The following is a 23,399-nucleotide window of genomic DNA, read 5'->3' as shown; positions in this document are numbered from 1 at the left end:
GGAGCGGGAAATTCAATTCACGACTCGTTCGTGAACGGGAAGTTATGTCATTTTCTCCATTAGCCACACAATTAAACGTTTTTGTGCCTTTTAGGATGAAAGATCTGTAAATTAAAACACCAAAAAGACAACGTAAACAAATTCACCCATCTTTATGTCAACTCCAGCAAAAAATACAACCATCTTCACATGAGCACGGATCATTTTTGAGATTACCACAAATAAAGCACTCTGTCTAATATACAAAACAAAAATAATTAAATAGCAAGTGTAGAGAATAAACATGTTCAAGTTTGAATATTTGGTGGGCTGTTTCATATGGGCTACATTTAGGTGGTGACACCCAATACTTAAATAACGATAATAACAAGGAGGAGGGGGGTCTGCATTTATTGTACATGTGACAGGGACGACCAGGATGAAATAGAAACAGTAGTAACCAAAAAACAAAATGATACTCATAGTGTGGCTTCACATTTCGACATCAAGGAGGGTGAAATTGAAAGAGATAAAAGTGGTAAATGTGAATTCAAACAGCCTGTAATGTTCCTTTAATGCTACACAGGCTTCCTACGACTAAAACATTCCCAGCAGTTCATCATTTTCCTGGGAGGCTTGCTAGTCGGTTGTTTGAATGCATCTTGACATAAATAGAGGTCACGTCCTTGAATAAAACAAAGTACTTTAACTTAATGCAATAGAGTTAATGCTATGAAAGTGGGCATCAAAAAATACACTTGTCCGTCAAGTTAACACGAGGAAATTATTTGCATACGCTTTTGTTTTCAAACTACCGACAAGAAGGACAGTTCAGATTTAGAAACATTCTTTAACTTTATAAATAAGGCACCTGGTCAGGACAGTCACATGGCCATTGACTGTGATTGGAAGGCGGGTAGAAGATGTCAAGTTTTCATTTCATGAGGAAAGAAAACGGAGGGAACATGATTTAGTGTCAGCTAGATGCCACAGACTCCAGCAAAAACAGAAATGAGGTTTTTGTCTTGGCCAGTTGTGTGAGAAAACACAACCCAAAAAAAAAAAAAAAAAAAAAGCCGTGGTACGCGTGCAGTCCCTGAAGCGCTGAGCTGACACCCAGCAAAGTAGCGCATTTGCAGTTTGTCAAGTCAAAGCCTTACCAAAGACGTTTGCATACTGACTTTAGTGAGGTCTTACTTTTCCAAGATCTTTCAAGATTTTCCTGATTAGAGTTCCAGATCAAAAAGGTCAGTTTCATCTGGACGTCCTGGTGCGCTTAACGGGTGTTGCCAGGAGTTCCTGCGATCTGGTACGCGACCAAACGGCAGAGAGATTTCTCTTTACAGCACCTTTTTTGCCCATGAGCTCAGCCTTCCTGGCTAGCTTGAGAGCTGCTTGTTCCTTAGCTAACTTGGACCTTTTTGACACCGCTTCCATTTTTCTCTGGGATCTTGTCAACACCTGGTCAGTAACACTTGGAGGCTTGACATCCACATCTTGCAAGGTGGCCTCTGGAGCATCTCTGATTTCCAGCGAGTCATTTGTTTGACATTTGCCAGCATTTGAGCCGTTTTCCGCATCTTTGTCCTCTTCTGATGTTTTTTTGGCCCCTTTGCTCTTCGATAAGCTGACTACAGAACTCAGTCGTTGTGAGCACCTTGTTACCCGACTGACATGTTGAGCTTTGGCGGCCCGACGTCTCATCACCCGCTTCCTGGCAAATGTTTTCCTTCTTAAGATTTTTGTGGTTTTCAAGGTCTTGGTAGCAGGTAGGGGGATTTTTGGTGTCTTCAGAGAAGGAAGGACAACTGACTCAGAAACGGATTCTGTGGAAAGTCTTTTCAATCTGCTTGTTTTTAAGTTATTGGGGACACCTTTTAAACGCACGTTGGTTTGCTGAACCTGCATCTTTCCTCGGATGTTGGAGTATTTTCTCAAAATCCTGGCACTCGCCGGATTCTTGGGCTTGCCGGGAGCTTTCTGGGGTTCACCTTGTCCCTGAGCAGCAAGCCAGATGTCCGATTGTTTGGAAGTGTGAGCACCGCTGAGATGATCTCGCCTCTCTTTGCCTTTAACGGAAGCTGTCTCTGGCTCCAGGGCCTTGGCTATCAGCTTTTGACTTTTGGGGTTGCTCTTTACAGGAGAGGTGACGGCAAACTTTTTGAGATGCTTCTTTAAACGCTCTGCCTGTAAGCTTGGAAAAACACCCTGAGAGGCTCCTGATCCGCTGGACGAGCTATGAAAGCAAAGCTGAGTTTCAGACGGAAGACGCGTATTTACTTTCTTAACAATGATGAGAGACTTTGTTTCAGTTGACTCCAGGAACCAGCGACAAATACTGGAGAGCTTGTAGTCCTTCATGAAGAGCAATTGCACTGGTGAGCACTTCTGGTGCTCTAATGACTTTGGCTTGCGAGCCCTGCGCTTACTTTTCCAAATGGCAGCCTGCCTGTCTGCTTTGTTTTTATATTTTGCTGTTGTCTGGCCATCTCTCTCCATTTGCAACCAGCCTTTCTGCATCTTGTCATATTTGAGGTTCAAGTTAGTAAGTAGCTGTTTATTTTCTTCTCCAGTCAGTGTCTCTAAGAACTTGTTGATCTGTTTGCGCGGCTGGTGTCTTGGTCCCATAACAGGGGCGATTGATGATAAGGTTGATAATGAAGCACCCTTCATCTGAGTTCTCGTTATTTTATCTGGAGACGTTCTGGTCAGTGATGTCACTTCAGTGTTCTTTACAGATGCTGAGACTGAACCGGGAAAAGGTGAAGACAACCTTTGTGATCGCAAAGAAAGCTTCTTGTTGTCTGGTGGGGATTGAGGGGCAGGTAAGGGAGACTGTTCGGCTTTGCTACTTTCACTCCTCAGTGGCATTCTTGTGGGTTTGTCTACTCTACAGGTGCTGTTAAGATGTGAACTTCCAGAATTGTCAACTGAAGGTGGCACATTAGCATTCTGTGTCATGGGCTCCATTCTAAGAACACGTTTTCCTCTTGTTTCAGTTGTGGATGTTTCAGTCTTATGGGAACCCTGATCCTCCATTGGACTGCTTGACTCTACACCAAGCTGCTGGTTCTCATTTTTACTTTCCTTTCCTCCCATCTTTGAAGACCTTAACTTTTGTCTGACGAGCAAACTCGGGGTTTCTTCTATTGATTGAGTTTGCTCGATGTTTAATATCACTGGTGTGTTTGGTCCGATGCTCATTTGTGATGGTTCAGGGGGTACAGGTGGTAATGACTCTGCCAGAGGAGAAGGACAAAAAGGATACAGCGCTGGAGGAGCAGGTTTTGGAGGTGAAATGGATGGGACCACATTTGAAGAAGGTGCAAGAGTTTCATCTGGTTTCTGGACGGTTGATCTGAGTTGTCGTTTGGTTTCTGTTGGTTCATCTTGCTGAACGAGCTTGTGGGTTGGAATGGATTTGGGTAAGGGTTTAATTGTTGGGCTTTCTGGTGTGTCAGATGCTGAAACTTGTGGGCACTCAGGTGTGCTCACGATGGATTCTTCTTTGGGCATTTCTGTTTCAGGGAAATTATTTTCCAAATTAGTCTCAGTTGAATCAACCTCATCCTGTTTCAGTACTTTCGGAGTTTCTTTGACTGGTGAGGTGCTACTGGAGTTTGATCTACGGCGCAGGCTTCTGTCAGAGGCCGATACGGGTCTCCCATTAACATAGCCCACGATTATCGTCTTTGCTTGTTGTAACCTCTTTGGCAGAGAGATAACGGTGCCTTTTTTTCTACGCCAAGGAGGTAATTCCTTTAAGAGTGTATCAAGTGTTTTTGAAGAAATATCATATGTATCATCTTGTTCTACTGTCGCTACAGGTTCAACACTTTTAACAGCGGCCGATGGAATTTCGAGTTCGCTCTTTATCTGGTCAGCAGAACCAGAGTTGCTGGACTTTCTGGTGTTTTGTCTGTTTTCAGAACGTATATTCTGGTGTGGTTCCTGGGATCTCGCATTGCCTATTGCCTTTTCAGTCTCTTGGTTTTCTGGATGAGTCATGAGTGATGGTGTGCTAATATGAAGCGTAACCAGCTCACTGGTCTGTATATTTGCACATGAAATCTGAGATTCAACCTTTTGCTCGTTCTTTTTGCCTGATTGTTCTACAGCTGTTTCTGACATAACTTTGCCAGTAGATGCATTATTTTCCGGTTCGGGCTCATTCTCCTTTTGCGTTGCCTCTTCAAATGAAGCATGTGGTACTTGTTCCTCACTTCCAGAAGGTTGATCATGTTTTAACTGGTATGATTCAACATCTGTTCTGATATTTGTTGTGCCATCTTTTACTGTATTTTCTGTTAGAGAGTATGTTTTACGGAAGGGGGTCTCCAACCGGCTCTGAGCTTGATCTGTCTGACTAGTTTCTACGACAACTGTTTCGACTTCACCGGCTGCCACTTCGACAATATCTCCTGTCCCTGGAACTATCGTCTCAACAGTCTGTTCTGAGCATGTGCCTTCACTTATAATCTCTCGACATGCTGAAGCAAAAGGCATATCTATGGGGGGTACACCTTCAGGCTTGGAAAGCATTTGTTTGGGGGTAACCAGTGTAATCAACTCTGGCATCGGGTTAATATTACCTCTGCCAGCCAAGGTGCGGACAGTTTTTAACTCCCAGATTTCATCCGAGTACAAATGTCCCCTAGTGCTTTTTCTAGCATTGCGACGGGGAATCAAATTACGTTTATCTTTAAAACACTCTGTAATTGGTTTGTCAATGTAAACAATGTCACAGTGGCCAAGATCAGGATCAACTGTCCTGTAAGGAGAGTGTCTAGGGGGTTGATGAGCCGATGGCCGGATGGTCTTCCTGGCAGTTCGTGGTAAATCTGCGCTACACTGCTTGGGTGGAACACCTTCAGCTTTCCACGCAGCTCTGCTCTGCCTTGCATGATGCATTTGACTTAATTGATATTGTCTTTTCAGAGATGAGCTGAGTCTAGCGCTACGAGTGTTCATTGTGTTCAGGGAATTTGAGTTACTTTGCTTGTCCTCCAACGAATCAGAGTCTGATGTAAGCGAGGTTGTCAGCACACACGATAACTTTTTACCAGCGGCAACATTACTACTTTTCATGATTTTCATCTTGAGAGGTGCATGATCACCATTGCGGTTGTTCTCTGCATCCATGGGGATATGAACTTGGTTGCTCCTGGACCCAGGGCTATGGAGACCCACCCTGGAGCAAACACCAACAGATGTCAATGGAACTACTGTCTCTGGATTTCTTTCTGTGACACTACAGCTTTGGATAGAACATGACATATCCAAAACTTCAAATTTTGGTGTTGATTTACTAAGAAACTTCTCAGGCGTGAATGTGCCAGGTTTTGGAGTGGAGCTGGTTGCTCCTTGGATTCCAGTGTCACTACTTTGCCGTGTCTTGGAGGTTGCGACCTCCTTCTGCAGGAAACCTATGGCGTCAACAATTGTTCTCTGATGTTGGCGGCAGAGCTTAGCCATGAACTGTTCCAGTGTTGAGGTGGACTGGAGTTCTTTCACCTTTGCAATGCGCACGTCCTGACACTCACTGTGGGAAACAAGATAGAAAAGAAATGAGCCATTACAAAAAAAAAACAACTGCTGTTATTTCTCAGTCAATAGTGGGTTTACAATAAAAAAAATAAAAAAAGTTGTGTTGTAGAAGTTGAACAAAATAAATGGGCATAAAATGTTTATCATTGCATATTTATTAGAAGAATAAGTGTTTATTTAAATCAATTTAAATCCAGTGAACTTGACCAATTACATTGTTACAGATATTACAGTTTTCTTCTTTGCACACTATTTATTGTCACATTAAGAAAATCCTACACATGCACAAGACACTGACTTTAAAACAAGTTACATTTTCTACCACTTGAAAGCGCAAAATACATTGGGGCAAATACAGAATACATACATTGTGTCAACTTTTTATATCGTGCAAATAAAAATATATATAAACAAGTGCTCTTTAAATTAACTCAACAGACCAAATAAAAATGGGTATAGATATATGTAAAAATGAGAGCTTTATGTGGGAGAAATTTCATGGAGTCAAGAGTAAGGTTTAAATTACATCAGGTAATATTGAAAGCTGTTGTGAAAGCGCAATATAGATAAAGATGTATTGTAGTCTATTCTATTTCATAAATATTACTGACATTATGTCAGTGAGGTAGTTTTGAGCACAAAGTTCTTGCACGCTGTAGTTTGCTATTTTTTTTTTAACAGAACTTTATAGGATTCCAATGAACGTCATTTGGGGAAAAAGTACAAGGTGGTCTAGAAAATGGATTCCTGAGACACTTAAAATAGAACGGAATTAATATTTTATTTTGAAAATTTCAAATCTCCAATTTGATACCAAATACTTTGAAAGCTATAGCTTGAACTTTGGAAAAGCATACATTTTATTTCAAAATGAAAGAAGCTACACTTTGAACTACATCGGTTACCGCTTTTTGTGCAGCAGGCATAAATGAGGCAAGATTGGTGCACCCCCCCTTAGTTGAACCCTTCAGTGTAACAAGAGCCATCCAAATAAATCCAGGCTTGTGTTAGAAAAGGTAAGCTAGGACAGAAAATGGTAATAAGAAGCCATCTCCTACCCGCAGCTGTGGTCGCATTGACATTCACTGTCTAAAACTACAAAAATAAAGAGAGGCTGAAAAGAGGCATTTCTTTTTAAATCGGAATATAGTATGGCAAAAATATTTCACAAGTAAATCTTAAGGGATTAAAAATATTTTTCAGAGTAAAAATAAGAATTGCCATACTGGCACTTTGTGTTTTTTTTTAAATTAACGTCAATCCCTGCTGGTAAAACCTAAGGAATAAAGTACCTGAATTCTGAATGGTAAGGGTTTCATCCCTGAGGGTTTCTCTCGCCCTTTCACTACAGCACAGCGATACGGACACCACACGCATGCCTTCTCTTAACACCTGTTCAAAATAGCCACTACAGTATAAAATGCAAACTGCCGATTACATCACAAGCCAGTTGCACAACATTTCATAATGTGATAACTTATCTCTGAAGTATAATATGGATATAAATGACTCTGGATATTACAGACTATGAAGATATTCTATCCTGAGTGACCCATTGCACAGATTCTGAACATTTCAGGCTCACGAATTTAACACACAATTTACTCGACAATAAAGAACATGTACAACAGTAGTAGTTCAAAGACCAGACCTTAGTATACATCAAACTTCTCACATGTAGATAGCTCAGGCATGCAAAGTAATTTACATTTTTCTTTTTTTTTTTTCCTTTTCTTCAATTTTTATGTTAACATCTCTACATCATATATAAGACAGCGAAAATGGTAGAGTAATTTTTTTGTCCTGGCTCATTCGGAATAGTGATGGGAAAAAATAAGTGTCCGCACAGGACAAAAGTAAATTTCTTTGTATCCATGTATCAATAGATATATTTAATCTCACGCAATTGAATATATGTCAGTGTCTATGAACACGTCTCATTAGATCAATTTACATTCATTGATTGATAAAACAATGATTAATCATCTATTAATTTATAAAAACTGATTAATACATTCCATTCACTGCATTCACACATTTTCCTTATTTTTTCCAATCAAAGAACAGGTCATAAAATTCTGAATCTTTCTCAGCACCATTTGTCCACAAAATAAGGTGTAACCACGCTATCAACCACAATTACCTTCTTATGTACAAACTATGTGGCTGCACCCATATAACTGTTATGCATCAGTTGTAATCAACTTTTCAGCGCGACATACGATATCTCAGTAAGCATGATAAATAGAAATACATCTGTGATAACATCAGCTAGCCAACCAGTTGCTTAAAAATCGAAGGGCCAGTCAAGTGACTACTTGACTGACAGATGTGTGATGATTGTCACTGCAATGTTTTTTATTTTTTTCCTGACATATTTGAAATGGATGTTAGTCAATTTCTGTATCTGCTCATTAATTTACGATTTAATTTAGGATAAGCCGGCAGTTTGTGTATATGTGGTGAATGTGAGTTTGGCCCACTCATACATAACCAAATAATGTACATATATTTACATAAAATCCTCTGAGAAGAAATGCAAACCATTTAATAATAATAATAATAATAATAATAACTGGAGTATAGAGAAACCTCTAGTAAACATGGTGTCTACCTAAAAGCCTGCATGATTTGCTACATACATGTAATCACCTGATAAGTGAACAGTAGGTCTTGAATGCCCTGAGGTATATGTGATAATGCACACTGAGCTGTCCCAGTGGATCAGAAAATATTCAGTTACTTCTACCAGTATAATAATAAAAAAAATAAAAAAATTAAAAAAAAACTTAAAATGTCCTGCACTGGAGAAAAAAAAAGGATTACATATAATGTAGCCTAGTTTGTGCAGTCAATGTCAATAGATCAGCCACTCAAAACAAACTGCAGCCATTTAAATCAAAACAGATCTTGCTACTGGCACTAAACTATTCCACTGAATAAACCTGAATGTGTGTTTCCATAAATAACGGTTGCTTTACCGTCTCAACTGTATACAGGTGAGTGACCAACTCCACATCCATCATGTTGTTGCAATTAGCACTCTTATGAATAGTATGATGGGTTTCATATCTATATGTTTTCTTCTGCCACCGAGAAATGACATTGAAGCCTGCTATCGGAAAAGCTAAGCTCTCCTAAGTGACCCGTTTGAATCACTGAAGGCTTCTACCGGCACAGAAATACTACCTACTGTTAAGGTAAGCTGTGAAGACATTTGAAAGTAGGGCACATTGTTATCCTGTAAGTTAAACATCCTGAATTATTGCCGATTCACTACATTTGAGGTGGGAAAAGAGGAGACAAGTGTTTACTGAAGCTTATATGTGACTGAGGTATAGAGTACAGTATGCGCAAGTGTACAGTGAATCCGCTGTTTAAGACAGGTCTTGAAACCATAGCCTGACGTGACCTGAGGCTTTGTGAAGGCATTGAGAATAAACTATTACCATTCATAAATAGAGCACAGTGAATCTAGATATATTACAGAAAAAAAAAACCTGTTGTGCTTAATTGCTAAAAAAAAAAGAAAAAAAAAAAAAGAAGGGGAGACCTGTCTCAGTAGTTATTAGTACTTTGTGGGGCCATCACATACTTGGAGTTCATTAGTGTTTGAATATACAGTTTGTCATGTGCATTTGAAACGCACCACTGAAACTTTCAGTCAGACATTTACAAAATAATGATAACACCATCATGCTCATGCTTTGCTATTTACAAGGCCTACTACCTACAAAGGGAAAACTGAGCGATTAAAACAGTACTGGCAGTAGACATTGAGGGGCGCCACTTAGGCATGTTTCAATTTTCTTCTGAACCCGGTGAACTCAGAATGTAAATGGGGGAATAACTTAAATGGGAGAAGCTAAAACTACAATAAATATATTACGCACATCAATCAAATCTCGTAGTGCATCTAGATCATGTTAAAAGTCGATGGCTGGCCATCTTAAATAGCCAAATACAAGGAATTATTCATCAAAAAAGAACTACTTGGGCTTACGGACATAAATTCAACATGCCTTGCTTGGTTAAAAATGATTTATACATATCTAAGGTTACTCTTCTTAATTTGGTGATAGGCTCCCATCATGCAAACCACTCCCATTCTCTGTGGATGAGCTCTCTCGTTCCTCAGAGATGTGCTGGAGTTCTTCACTCTTTGGGAAATGAGAAGGGCTCTGGTCATCGAGCTGGCTAAGCAGTCTCAGTTTCTTTTTGGGGGGATGTTTCAAGGTCCCCATGCGCTCTTTAACCTTGTACTCCAGTGTGCTGTGGGGAATGCCGTAGATGGACTGAGCTTTGGATACGCTCATTTTGCCACCCATCACCACCACAATGGCCTCCTCCAGCAGCTCCGTGTTGTATTGGCGGTAACGGCCACGTTTCTTCCTGGGTGGTTTGTTGGCGAGGTCAGATTCTGAATCCAGGGCACAGTTTTGGCGATCCATGTTGTTGGGCCAGAAAACGCCATTGGTCTTTTTGCGATTCTGCCGGGGCAGAAGCGAATGAAGTTTCTTTCCCAGGCCATTCTCTAAAAGTGAACCTGAATTTTCAAAAAGCAGAGGATCCCAAGTCGAGTCTGTTCCTGTGGTCAAAACCCGCACCTGAGGAATCTTGAGGTCAAAGTTGGAATGATAAAGTGAGGCGCTGTGGTCTTGGCAGGCATCCTGGTGGCTTCCTTTACCATACGACAGAGACTTGGAGAAGAGGCTGGCGGCCTCCAACAACCTGGGAATGTCTTTAAGGTGCTCGCCGGCGTCACTGCTGGCTTTCAGTTTGAGAAGTGCTCCGAAATGAGCTTTGGAATTCCAGGACCCCGTCCCGTTTCCGCAGAGGTCAGCGGGCCTGGTGGCGTGGTTATGGCTGAGAGGTGACTCTGGGTCGCTTTCCAGACCAACCTCCTCTTTGATGTGCAGAGAGTACGCGAAAGACGAGGAGGGCTTATAACGGGCGGAGTGGCCGATATTCTCCCTCCTCCTCCCATCCTGTCGGTCCGCGCTCAAGGATCGCCTGATTGGATGGAAGGAAATTGGGTGAAAGCAGAGCTTGCACAGTGCCTTTCTCGCTTTGCTAAAGGAGGATGGGTTGGGGAGGGGAGGATGTTGGCCACTCCTTTATTATATGACCTTGCTTTGGTAACATCACTCTTTTGCTTTAAAAGACTGGATGGTTGGTTGTGATATTAACAACAAAAAAGGCTCAAATCAGACATTTATTTTCTTACAACAAGAACAACAAAAAAAAAGACACAAATGGAATATAATAGGCAAAAAAAAAAAAAAATCAAACAAGAAGGCAAACAAAAGAAAGAAAGAAAAAAATGGGTGAAGCCAAAAGAAGAGGATGCGATTCCAGTAATTGTAATTGCTGTGAGGCAGCTTGGCACACGACTAATTAAAATAAAATGAAAAATGCATTGAGAGCTTTTGACATTTTGCGTGTGACGTTACCACTGAACAAGCACAGCAATAAAAGAGTAAGCCAGCAGAGGGTGATTGTTGTGTTTATGTCTAAATCAAAGCCTAATCAATGGAAGGTGACTACGAAATGAGGCGGGGAGCGCTACATTGCGTTCAATCTCATCATGACATTTTGATGATGTACCCATTCAAAAGCAAGCAGGATTGATGAAATCTATTTCAAGATTATTTCATTAATCAAAAATAGGTAACAATGCGACAAAAACTACAACAAAAATAAAGGTATTGTAAATCTCAAAAAATGGGTGGAATTTTAATTGTTTTAAGTGAATGGGAAAGTTTTTTTTGGTCCTCTGAGGTTCACTGTAAATGTATCACTCTACATAAGAATTTGTGGGTAGAGTTTGTAGGACTCTATAGCAAATGCGTTAGTATTAGATGAAGGGCTGTAGGTTCCTTACATCGGCTTCAAAGGATCTCATCGAATTTGTGTTTCATCAACAAAGAAACGTGAAATAACAGTGCCATTTGCATAAATCTCTTCCCGAGGGAACTTTTAGTTTCATGGCTTTGGCAGCGGCAATTTTGCTCGACAGATGATTGACGTGAATGTTGATTGACTGCACACATCAAATGCAAACTAGTTCTATTACCAACACAACAACAGACGAACAGTTGACGCCGTTGTTTTGACAGCCCATAAATTGCTATTTTTCACCACGTAAACCTCTTTGAATATCATTTCAAATCCTTCCTGTGGGATTCATATGGCAGTTTGATATTGGAATTGTTTTTTTTTTAATTATTTTAAAATGAACCCTATATACATATGCAAAATGAATGCAACTTCACTCACAAGGAGTGCATTGTATTCTGAATTACAGCTCAACAGTGCTTCGTCAAACAATTATGACGACGGCTACTGTACACACAATTTTTCAAGCTTCTTAAAACGCACACGATTAATTACGTCACCCGGCTGTAATAGCAGTGACTGTCACGTTTACAGCGTACAGTCTCTTAAACTAAAAAGCCGGCACAATAAATATGGTAAAGAGGCGCAGATGAATTAAACTTCAGTTTGAGAATACCCTCGCGCGGGTTTTCAGACTCGAAAAGGTTTTGCATCGAGTAAAAATGTCTGCCCGGTTGAATAATTTTAGTTTCGGGTATGAGTCAAATAGTTAGAACTGTGGCTTTCGTTTTGATTTTTATTTAGACATCAGAACAAAAGGGGAGAACTGAAGAAATGAACTTTTCTTACCCTTTGATTGCAGACAACTTGGGTGTAAGGCGCGGACTGGGGACCGGTAAGCTGTTGCTGCTGCTGCAATTGCGACTCTTTTTGATAGACAGGTCAAGGACTCCCTCTGTTGAAAATGACACACAGCTGAGTTGACATTGAATAGTGAATCAACACCGCCCCAGACTATTTGGTTTGACACTACCTTGTTCACTGGGCTCAGACGGGGTCTTTTTAATGGTGAGGTCAAGAGGAGCCTCTTGGTCAGCCATGAGGAGCTTGCTGAGCACAGGGTTGTGGCTGTGTGCGGGCCCCGCCACGGTGGCAGCGGGGCTGCTTGGTGAGGCCCCAGGAGTCACGTCTGGGGTCTGCGGGCTTTGGTCGGCGCTTGGCTGGGGCGCTGAGTCACTATCCTGAGGAGAGCTGGTTTTTGAGGTATATTCAGCGGCAAACTGTCGGATCATTTTCTGGAGGATCTCCCGCGCCACTACTGGGATGTGTGGGTCGGAGAAACTTGGCACATCTGAAAGTGGGGAGGGGACAGGATCATTTTTCTGGCCATGCTCGGGCCCCCGCGCGGAGTGATATCATTACGTTAATCACATTCCCACCTTTAAGTGAGTGTGAGAACAGTGCTAAATCACTCACCTTTATTACAGAGGACTGCATTGAGAAATTCCTCAGCTTGCTTCTCTAATTTGCTGATGGTGGTCTGATCTTTCACCACCAGAGGTTTGAGTGGATCTTGACTCTCCTCGCTACTTAAGCCAATCAAGTGTTCCTGTGAAGTGTTGAAACGGCTCAGAAAAGACACGGACGTGTGCTGCCGTGTGGCTGTATTGAAAACAGAACGCTTACCTTAACTTTGTCCCTTCTAAAACAGCAGAATAAACATTTTTTATCAAATGACCAATCAGACACTGCGACAGGCTCCAAGTCTGTGGACATCAAACACACGGCACGCTATTAAAATGTGTTGCAGAAGACAAACAGAGATCAACTTGAATTGCAATTGGAGGGCTAAATCAAGTTCATTCATTTCTCAAAGGTTAATGTATGAATTCCGCTTCAACTAAAGCAATATTGACCGTGTAGATATGATGGAAACACAATTACTCCCGTTGTATCACAGCATGCATTATTAAAACGACCGTAGGATATTTGACTGGCTTTGCGCCATACAAAACACCGACTTGGTTGTCTCTTCTGCTGCCTTGTTAAGAAAAGTCAATGCGGAGGGGCACCGCATGGTACAGTCAACAGATCATGCAATACAATACATTCATTCACCTGCCTTGTATGTTAAGAGGCACTGTGAGATACTTACCCTTAAATAGTTGGAGGTCTTCAACCAGTTCTGTGCCAAACAGACCTTCAAGAATGCTCTCAAAACCTGAAGGAAGAGACATGACATATGGTTAAGAAATTGTGCTATATTTTGAATCTTTCAAATGAGAGCAATTATCTCAAAAAGAAAACCGTGGCACATGATTGTTATTTCTAGAAAAAAATGTCTAATCCATCTTCTGTCCGTTTCATCTTGACAACAACGGTGTGCAAGACCACCCCCCCCCCCCCCTCCCGCTGCAGGTAAAATACACTATCAGCTGTCAACCTGCGTTTCTTCTTTTACTTTAACACTAACATACCCTTCATCCCCCCTGTTGCCAGGCAACTGAAGCAACTACAGAGTTAGGGAGCGAGTGCATACTGTAAATATGACTGCCAGGTGAAATGATCAAAACATTCTTTGCAGCCCTGTGAAGCTTCCACTGGCTGATTAGCAGCCTCAGCAGATCTAACCAAACAATCCCAAATGTGAAATTGGGGGGGTTTTGCAGACCCTGTTGTTGAAAAGCTCTCAGCATTGCATAGACTAAACAACATGTGCATACTGTACGTAATGCACGCTTACTGCTGCGGAGCCAACAAAACCAATTTAAAATGCACTACATACATCAAATCAAGCGCTAAAGAGGTCACATGGCGCATCTGTCCACTGAGCCGCATGTAAAATGTGTGCATTATTCCCAACTGTGTTTAAGGGCGCCACGAAAATAAATCTGACAAGAGAGGAGGATAAAAAGTGACAATTCAGTAAAAGATGTACTTACAATTCACGATCCCCAAGCAGCCACTCTCTTTGCCAACTCAGTCAATTGGACCAAGCGCTGTCATGTGTTCAAAATGCACTCTCTCTGCCTCCCTAGAAATTCCCACCCCCTTTTTTTTTTTTTTTTTTATATATACAGCCAAAGCGAGCAAGGGGGGGGGGGGGGGGGGGGCTGTTGGCGTGAAGCGGTGGAACACACAGCCTTGCCTTTAGCTGCAGCACGAGTCTGTTTCTGGGTTACAGCACAGGACTCAGCTGAAGCCATCCAATCCTACTTCTGAAATATTTTGGAGGCAGGCCCAGAAAGTAGGTCATCCACTTTCATTTGACAGAGCAGCACCATGACATCAAACTACTCTCCAAGAATTCACTTTCGGGCGTTTAAAAACTGTGTCATTGAGTAACGCCATGACTCTGAGGCATTATTAACTCTTTCCTATTACTGGCAGAGGATAGTGTACGCAAATTCATCTTTAAAGTTAAACCATTTGTGAAGCGGAAACTTGCATTTTAAAATAAAAATGACGAAATGCAGGCAGCTACATGTGCAGCGTGTAAAATATGAATGGCCTGTTTATCTTTTCTGCAAGCTTTACAAAATAAAAACAGAATCTAATGGCCAATGATGAAATGCTACTGCCTATGCCAAAAGTGTGAAGAATTGCAGGTGTTATGGCGTGAAGAGCCACTTTTTTACATTACAAGATCCACTCTAAAAAAGAACCTTTGCTATTTTAACTAGGCTACGCAAAGAATTGGGACATAATTGAGATGCTGCTACGAATATCGGCTTTGAAGTAGAATGAACAAATTTGTGCCAGATACTAAATTAAGCACACAAACGGAAAAGTTATTAAGAAAAGGGGTAAAGAAAAAAAAAGTAATACCTAAAACCTCATAATATTGAAACTTGGCTACGACTGAGAAGAAGAATCGGGTCATTGGGTTAATAGGATAGTTATCTTCATTTCTAAAGTCCTAATTGAATTAACAGGAAGTCATTAACCTTCATTAGAGGACGGGACTTTCATCCAGAATTAGTCATTTTCATACAAAAATCAAGTAAGTAGCTTTCCATTCATCAGCGATTGGCATGAGGGAACACATTAAGACTTTCCAACACTAGTTCAACATTGTTCCAGATTACGTACTATATTTACATCATCACGAATATGTTACATTGACGATGACGAAATATGGAGTGACATTTATTAAACAGCCTTGGTTGTTTGAATTAAAGCAATATGAAAAATTTCCCTTTGGCTCAATTTATTGTATTTGACAAAACCAACGAACTGATAAAGAAGCATGGCTATAAACGGTAGGGATTAAGAGTTTGCAGAGAGTGTTGTTGCTGCTTAAGTCTGATCAAGGTGAGCACTGACCAATCTGCCAAACCCTTGTCCTGACCTACATCTTTAATACCTAACTGAGCTCGCGAGTCAAATCCTGATTTGGTAAGGTGACGGAGAGGCCGACATGGTATATTCGTGTGTTGTAATGTTAACTGAATAGAAATCATCCTTGTCTACAAATAAAAAGAAAAACTAAAAAAAAAGTAAATGAATGTGATTTTACCAAAGGAATTCTTCCAGCTAACAAAACACATGGAGAAACACAACGGTGTGGCAATAATCGTTTAGTGTGCTGCTGTCTGCACTTCAAGGTCTTGTCAGCCTCATCATGGTCAACATTCTCACTCGGTCATGTGACTGTTGACAGTCAACGCCTCATAATTTGCAATACTTGCCACAGGAGAACATTCCAAATTGCATGAACGTTGGCGTTTTACAGTTATTTTGGGGTCCATCAAAACAATTCCAAAGCAAAACAAATGCGCTATAAACTAGTAGTGTGCAACAGGCCTAAAATGAAGCCGTCTGAACCAATTGTAGACTCTGAATGCTAATGCTTATAACAAAGCTTACAACACAAAAACACATGCTTTGCATTATTCCTTCATCTGTGTCTAGAAATATAATATTTCTGGTAAAAATACTACATTTTGGATAGTCTAACTGAAATAAGAGCAATTTCAGGAATGATCTGATTTGCATAAATGCTGTGGGGAACTGCAGCTCCTTGTGCCCTCCGTGTTGTACGTTGCACGACGCCTGATGAGATTTGAAAGAGTCGTCAATGCCAAAATAGGGCTGGACACCGCCTTAAATTGCACATCCATTCATCCGTCCATTCTAAATTGTATGCGAGTATTGACTGATTTAGTAAGTACATCTGAATGGAAGCTCAGTTTAAAAAAAACAGCTGAATGTTAGTTTTTCCTCTTCTTTATGCATTTTTCTTGCAAATTTTGTCAAACGATGATTCAGTTACTCGGGTGTAACACATCTCCCAAATAAACCAAACATGGTTGAAGGCAAGACGCTATGTGAAAATGAGTTCTTATCATGATAAGCTTTCCTTCCCTATGTATGACCCACCCTTCTGCTTGCGCAGCTCAAGGCAAACGGCAATGCATCAACCCCCACTCGGCCCATCCCCCACTTCGACTACTGTACACATACAGTGCAACAACTCGGGCTCTAGTGGCAGTGGCGCTCCCTCCGCTCAAATCAGTGTACAGTGCAGCTAAAACATAGGCTGATGAACCTGCTATGTTTGCCTTTCCTCCCAAAACACAACAACAATGACGCTTTTTAATCTTTAAAGACTATAAAAACATGCAGCACCGTTCCGATGGCGAGTGTTAATTTTGCATGTCACTGAGATAACGCAGCAACCATTCCATGACAGTAAAGACTAAAAATGGGGACGAGATGAGGCGGGATGGCAAATTTGCATGAATTAGCTGAGCAACGCAGCGTGACTTATGTTCATCCTTAACTAGTCCATCACGGAGACCGGGTGGCTATAAAGCATGTGAGAGAAGCTTCTGGGCTAGCCAGAAAATCTGGAGGTTATCTGGAAGATTAGATCACATACAGGAATAAGCAAAGCTGTGTGTTACACACCGCCGTCCTTGTTAGTACTGTACAGTCGATGGATCAGCTTTAATGGCAGGGAATGAGCTGGCAGTTTTGTGGAACATCTACAGAGCAAAAAAAAAAAAGGTAGTACAGTACTGTACATGAATACTTAACATGATCTGATGGAAACTGACACTCAAATGGTGCAAAGCTGCACAAACTCTGAATAACAAAAAAAAATGAGTCAAGTCAAACATGAAAAAAACTATATTTGTACAACCGAGAAAAGTAAGCCACAGAAAAGCACTCACAAGACCATTAATGGATATAAAAACTGCTGCTTTTCAGTTGGGGAGGGAGAGGGGGTGGGAGTGGTCGGACAAAAGCACATCGCTAAGGCCCACTGTAAAAGAAAATGGGACATGCATATGTCTAAATTATAAATAAGGCAACCTGCCCGAGGTTAGTATTTGCTTTTTGGGTATGTATGTGGGCAAATGTAAGACCCTGTGGACCCACTAATCAAAAAATAATAATCTGACATTCCGTCAGGGACACGGTTTACATCTGGGGGCTGCTGAGCCATGAACGCACATACAAGCAAACATACAAACAATTGTTGCTCCTGTCTTATGGGACAATTGCCCTTGTCTCGGCCTCCGTGGTTTTACTGCACACAAGAAACACGCCAATACAAAATGTCCATTTGAGCACGAGCCGGGTGATGGTGTCGGCGTGCCGGCAGCCCTCTCCAACCCAAAAGCCAAACAAAAGTATGTCCTTGTTGTGGTGGACACACAAGGTCTTTCTGCGGGGCAGAGGGCTGATGTGTTTGTCATGCAGTTGCAGCCCAAACACAAGGGACGCTTGTCAATCATAAAAAGGGGTGTGGCGCATGTGACAAACAACTATTATGTCTTCTTTTGGGGTGTCAAGCGGTGAGCACACAACCAAGCAAGTGGCATTTTGTTCTGGCTACATCCACAGTGAGCGCTCACCTGGTGGCAATAGGCAAAAAGTTACCCATACAATCTCTTGCATCTACCACCTTGCATTTAAAATGTACACAGCATGTGCATTTCAATAGGCGCAATGCATGGTGGCCACTCTACAGTACATGAGACTGATGCAATGTGACATTTTGAGATCAGCGGCGTCACAAGACGCCCGAGTGATTTTATTTATTTTTTTACCGCTGTGTTTTCTTCCTTTTGTGTTAACGTCAACACTGGCGCGCATTTTAGTGACGTTCCTTTAGATTAAGAAGGATGCTATGGGAGTTGTTCATAGGAAGGGCGGATTGGTGACTCACAAAGCAAATCACGGGACCGATGAGTCAAATCTCAATTGCATACAGTAAATCATGCCATTTCGACGGGAAGGTTTTTTTGTTTTGTTTTTTAATCACGTTCACTGTTAGTAATAACAAATAAATTAGAACAGCTATTTTGAAAAATGGTGACAACATACTATATCCTTGTAATTATTAACACCAAGATGCTAATAGCCTAATTTTGAGAAAATGAACCCAGAGAAAATGACCAGTGATGGTGAAGGTCACAGGAGAATGACCCGACTAATACGAGCTGACGGAACAGCAACAGTAAGTGGAACCACAACTTTATTTTAGAAGACCACACGGAATACATTGTGTGCCAAGAACTTTTCGAACAGCTGATTAAGGATACAATTCAGACAGGCCTCTTACTTGCCTTTCTGCATTGTATAGACCAGCGGTGGGCAAACTACGGCCCGCGGGCCACATCCGGCCCACGGGACCGTTTAATCCGGCCCGCCAACCCTGAACAAATTGTATTATTAAACTTTTTTTTTTTGGTCATTTTGCCTGCAATGACTGCGTTTTCCCAGTAGATGGCGAAGCGCTCGCCTGCGCATTTACTACCGGAAGCCGTGTCAGAAAGCTCGGTGCACACTCACAAGTGCGTGTACGTACTCAGTAGTACGGACTTGGCGCACTCTCGCTCTATTCGTATCAGTCCCGAATTTAGAGCGTGGGCTTTGACGACAGCATTCTTATAATTCGCGCGCTGAGCTTTCAGATGCAGTTTTGCGCTAAAGCCACCCACAAACCTTCCCCTGGAATCCTTCCATTAAAATGAGTGGCCCGAAAAAAGAAGTGAGTGCCGAATGTTAAAAAAGAGTGGCCAATTTGGCTCGACGTACGCGACGTGACGTTCAGCCACATCAACATCAACCCGTCACAGATCAAGGTAAACGGACCAACACCTCGGATCTCGCCTAAGAATTGCCACAACAAATTTTACTCCAGACTATGACGCACTAGCAAAAAAGGGAGACCAACAACACTGTTCCCACTGAAAATGAACGGGAGGCTCTCAAGTTTATTGTAAAAAAAATGCATTTTGAATATGATTTGTACACATAGCAGGGATTGAAACTAGCGACCATTCTCATTTTCAAACAATGCAGGATGCTCAAGGACATTGATGCACCACCTATTTGCGACTAATCTTAACCTGTAAAGTTCTTAAGGCTTACTTTAAGGAGGTGTTTCCCGTTTCCTCACCTCTGTTACCAGGTGTTTGCGAGTTAAAACTCTGCTCTGATTTTCAGATACCCCTCACCGTGTTGCTGTTTTGATTACTTTATTTGGATGTATGCTTTCACCGATTCTTCAAGATGATATATTTGGTCAGAATGTTTGCCATTTGATGTGATCTCATAAGATAAACATCTTTTATTAATCTGACCTGCAGGCACTGAAGTGATGGAGATTGTTATTCATAATAACAGTGTCGTATTTTATGAGAATCACTGATAGCAGTTTTTTAGTGAATTATTATTTTTTTAATGCTGTTAATAAATGCATTTGTTTTCAAAAAGATTGTTTGGAATATCCATGCTTTACTACCTACTAAAGGCCAAGATCTTTTATGCAATGACCTTTACAGGTCGCTTATATGATTTCACACAACGCCTACGTCCATCTGCTCCTTGTCCGGCCCTCCGGTCCAAATTTAGAACCCAGTTCGGCCCGCGAGTCAAAAAGTTTGCCCACCCCTGGTATAGACAGTAATGAAAACAGTAAAAACTGGTGATTGATTTTAAATGGAAACAAATATTGACTCTCAAATTGGGTCACCATTCCCAGCCCGAGGCGGACCACCATTTCGGACAACTAAACAATCCTATCATTTAATTTATGTTAGAAATAGTTTTAAATGCTTGTATTATTTGTAAAAACCAGAAATGATCCAATTACACATCAAAAGTATGGCAAAATGTTACATTCAATAAAAGTGGAAATTTATTTTTTTAAAAATGGACTGCTATAAAACACATTTCAATCACAATAGCACAAAAATGCAGTGTACTCTAAATAACTACTTGCATTTTGCTTCCAGCTTTCCCACCCAAGTTAAAAAGATTAATGCATTTCGCTAGAAACAGGGAGCTAACGCACTTAACTTTGGGCTGTACATTCAAAATATCAACAAATAAATCAAATGGATTTGGCGTGCTGAATCTGGTCCCCTTTAGTTTGACGTCTACGTTGTACAGGTCCAAGGTCCCACAAATCGATGAGCGCTTGTGAGCTCAGCTGACCATGACTCGAGTGGCTGCAGCACAGCACAGCAACGCAACTCATGAATGTAAATACTGCATTATAATACATTTGCAGGCACATCCTCGCGGAATGTTTTCTGCAAGTGTTTGGTGGAGAAGCAGTCGCTCCAAAGCGGAAGTCCCCCCACTCACTTCCTCATTGTGGTCATGCGCGTGCCCAGGAGAGAAAAGCCCGTTTAAAAAGCGCGATGTTTCTTCAAATTCAACCCAGAACGATCACGCGGATTAATCGCGATGTACCCTTGATAACTACACACGGGAACGCGCATTTCATTTAAAGAAACGGGGATGCGCTGCTCGGCCGACGGGGTGCATAATAATTCCTGTGACACTCCCTTTAAGGCGAGCACGGTGCCCTTTAAACAAACTACAATTACACTCGGCCCCATTTAAAGAGTTTAAATCCCACACGAACGCTAAAAAAAGAGCTATGAAACAAAAACACGCCAAACAAGCTGCAATATTCATCCAATGACTCCGATTGAGGATAATAGTTGCGGACAAAAAAAGTCGCTCGAGATGCGCCGAAGTGAGTTGGGTTATAGCTGATTATTTACACCGAAGCCTCCCGAACCGACGCCGATTGCAGCTGCTTAAATTCGATTTGGTGTCGCTGGCTCGTTTCTTACCTACACAGTGGATGAGTTTGTGCCGCCACGAGTCAAGTTCTTGCCGAAAGCCGCGCCTGTCGATGGTGCATTGCTGCTTTTTACACTGACTCGCCATTTTCTGTCGTTCTTCTCCGGAGGCGGGCACCCGCACGCCGAAAGGAAGCTCTGAACTCGTGAACGCGCGCGTCGACGTGCTGTGTGAAGGGAAATCCCTATTCCCACACGCTTCTTTCTAAACATATTCTTAATATTGTTATAGTGTATTGTATTGTACAGAACAAATGGATAAAATAAGCCATTTGTTCTCAAACTTTTCCCACCAAATACTACCGGGGGAAAATAACATATATCTCCAGTAGCACAGTGATAACCAAAATTAAAATACAGTAGTATAGAAGCCCCAAATGTTCATCTAATAGGAGACAGATTTTTAAGTTTAAAAAAAAGTATTTGATATTATTGTAGGCCATTGGGCAGTTTGAACATTAGCACTACGCATTAATATAGTAAAATAAACAAGTATTAAATTAAAATGTATTTCACATGAAGGTTAAATAAATTCAAGATTCAAGAGTTTTTTATTCGCCTTGTTTGAGCGTGCCAAACAAGGAATTTGACTTTGGGAAATCACACCCTTTGTTCAACATTTAGGTGACTAACAACACTCAGGACATGTGAAAAATGGCAAATATTCTCAAACATCCCCTGATCTTAAATTTCCAAGAGGGCAAGGAAAAACTCAAAACTCCAGCTAGGGGAAACGAGAAACCTTGAGATGAGACCACAGATGGGAAGGTCCCTTATCCAGGATGACCAGGCTGCAATGGATGCAGAGAGGACACATAGTACAAATAGTGTAGACAAATTCAAAAAAGGTGTGGAGAGCAGGATGTTATTGCACAGTAATGACTCTGAGACTCTAAGAGTGGTGTGAGTTCATCAGAGCAACAGCCTGGGGGGAGAAGCTGTCTCTGTGTCTGCTGGTTTTGGCGTACCGAGCTCTATAACGCCGTCCGGAGGGGAGTAGTTCAAACAGACTGCAACCTGCGTGAGAAGGGTCTGTAGAGATGTTCCTTGCACGTTTCCTGGTCCTGGACAGGTACAAGTCTTGGATAGATGGGAGGTTGATTCCAATTATCTTTTCTGCAGTCCTGATTGTCCGTTGCAGTCTGTGCTTGCATAAATAGCCTAAATAAATATTTGTAAACACTTCTGGAGCCATGAAGTTTGCAAGGAGAGCCCATGAGCACTTTGATGTCAATTTCAGCCAACAGTAGTGATCTTTGCTACATAAAATGTCAGCCTTCTTCAACTCCCAAATTCTTGGGAGTCAAACTATGCTGTGTGACTATAGGGGCTAGGTGGTTCCACTGTGTACCATTATCAAAGCAGCACAGTAGGGTACATGTTGACCCACATATTATGTATTGTACATATTTTACTTGTTTTAATTTGCTGGCAAAACAGAAAAGACTGTGCCTTGTGTTTTAGCTACAGTAAAAAACTTAAAATTGGAGATGCTTCTAATAGAGCAGAAACTATGTAATATGCATGATGTGTATTACAATTCTATTTGTGGCGGAGTGACCTAATTCGTAACCAGGACGACAATTTAAACCATTTGTTTCAAACGACAACAAACGGTGTCAGAATCCTATACATGTAATTATTTATTGTTGATAGCTGAGAGGTCATAATAGTCATAATGGAGCCACATGAGAACATTTATCACTGCCTTATCATCTTTAGGCAGACTCATTACACAACCATAATAAAGCGTGACTTAATCACAAGCAAGCTGCTCTCTGTAATAATTACTCCCCGCAGATGAATATGATGTGAAACAAACATGGACTGCAGATAGTATGTTTGAATGCTCCAACGTAACCTCCCAACTAGATGCAACAATGAGGGGAACACACTTGAATTGCGGTGAATTAAATGAAA

General features: G+C 41.4%; 1 protein-coding gene across 2 annotated transcripts; it reads right to left on the bottom strand.

Annotated features, from left to right (window-relative positions):
* Positions 1 to 133: 133 nt before the first annotated feature.
* LOC133158462 (ligand-dependent corepressor-like) lies at positions 134 to 21,609 on the bottom strand. Of its 2 annotated transcripts, none has more exons than XM_061285699.1 (7): positions 21,471 to 21,609; positions 13,520 to 13,585; positions 13,051 to 13,130; positions 12,841 to 12,973; positions 12,398 to 12,715; positions 12,214 to 12,319; positions 134 to 5,521 (listed from the first exon to the last, which is right to left on the bottom strand). In XM_061285699.1, exons 1-7 carry the CDS (start codon positions 21,565 to 21,567, stop codon positions 1,234 to 1,236), a joined length of 5,088 nt encoding a protein of 1,695 aa, XP_061141683.1. In that variant the 5' UTR covers positions 21,568 to 21,609; the 3' UTR covers positions 134 to 1,233. The 2 variants fall into 2 exon arrangements, with proteins under 2 accessions (XP_061141683.1, XP_061141684.1); XM_061285700.1 differs by lacking the exon at positions 134 to 5,521 and adding an exon at positions 5,680 to 10,539.
* Between the last annotated feature and the right edge of the window lie 1,790 nt (positions 21,610 to 23,399).

Source organism: Syngnathus typhle, linkage group LG8, assembly GCF_033458585.1.
Source record: "Syngnathus typhle isolate RoL2023-S1 ecotype Sweden linkage group LG8, RoL_Styp_1.0, whole genome shotgun sequence".
Taxonomy (NCBI): domain Eukaryota; kingdom Metazoa; phylum Chordata; class Actinopteri; order Syngnathiformes; family Syngnathidae; genus Syngnathus; species Syngnathus typhle.
Note: the sequence above shows the minus strand (reverse complement) of the source record. Positions and strands in the feature narration are given on the sequence as shown.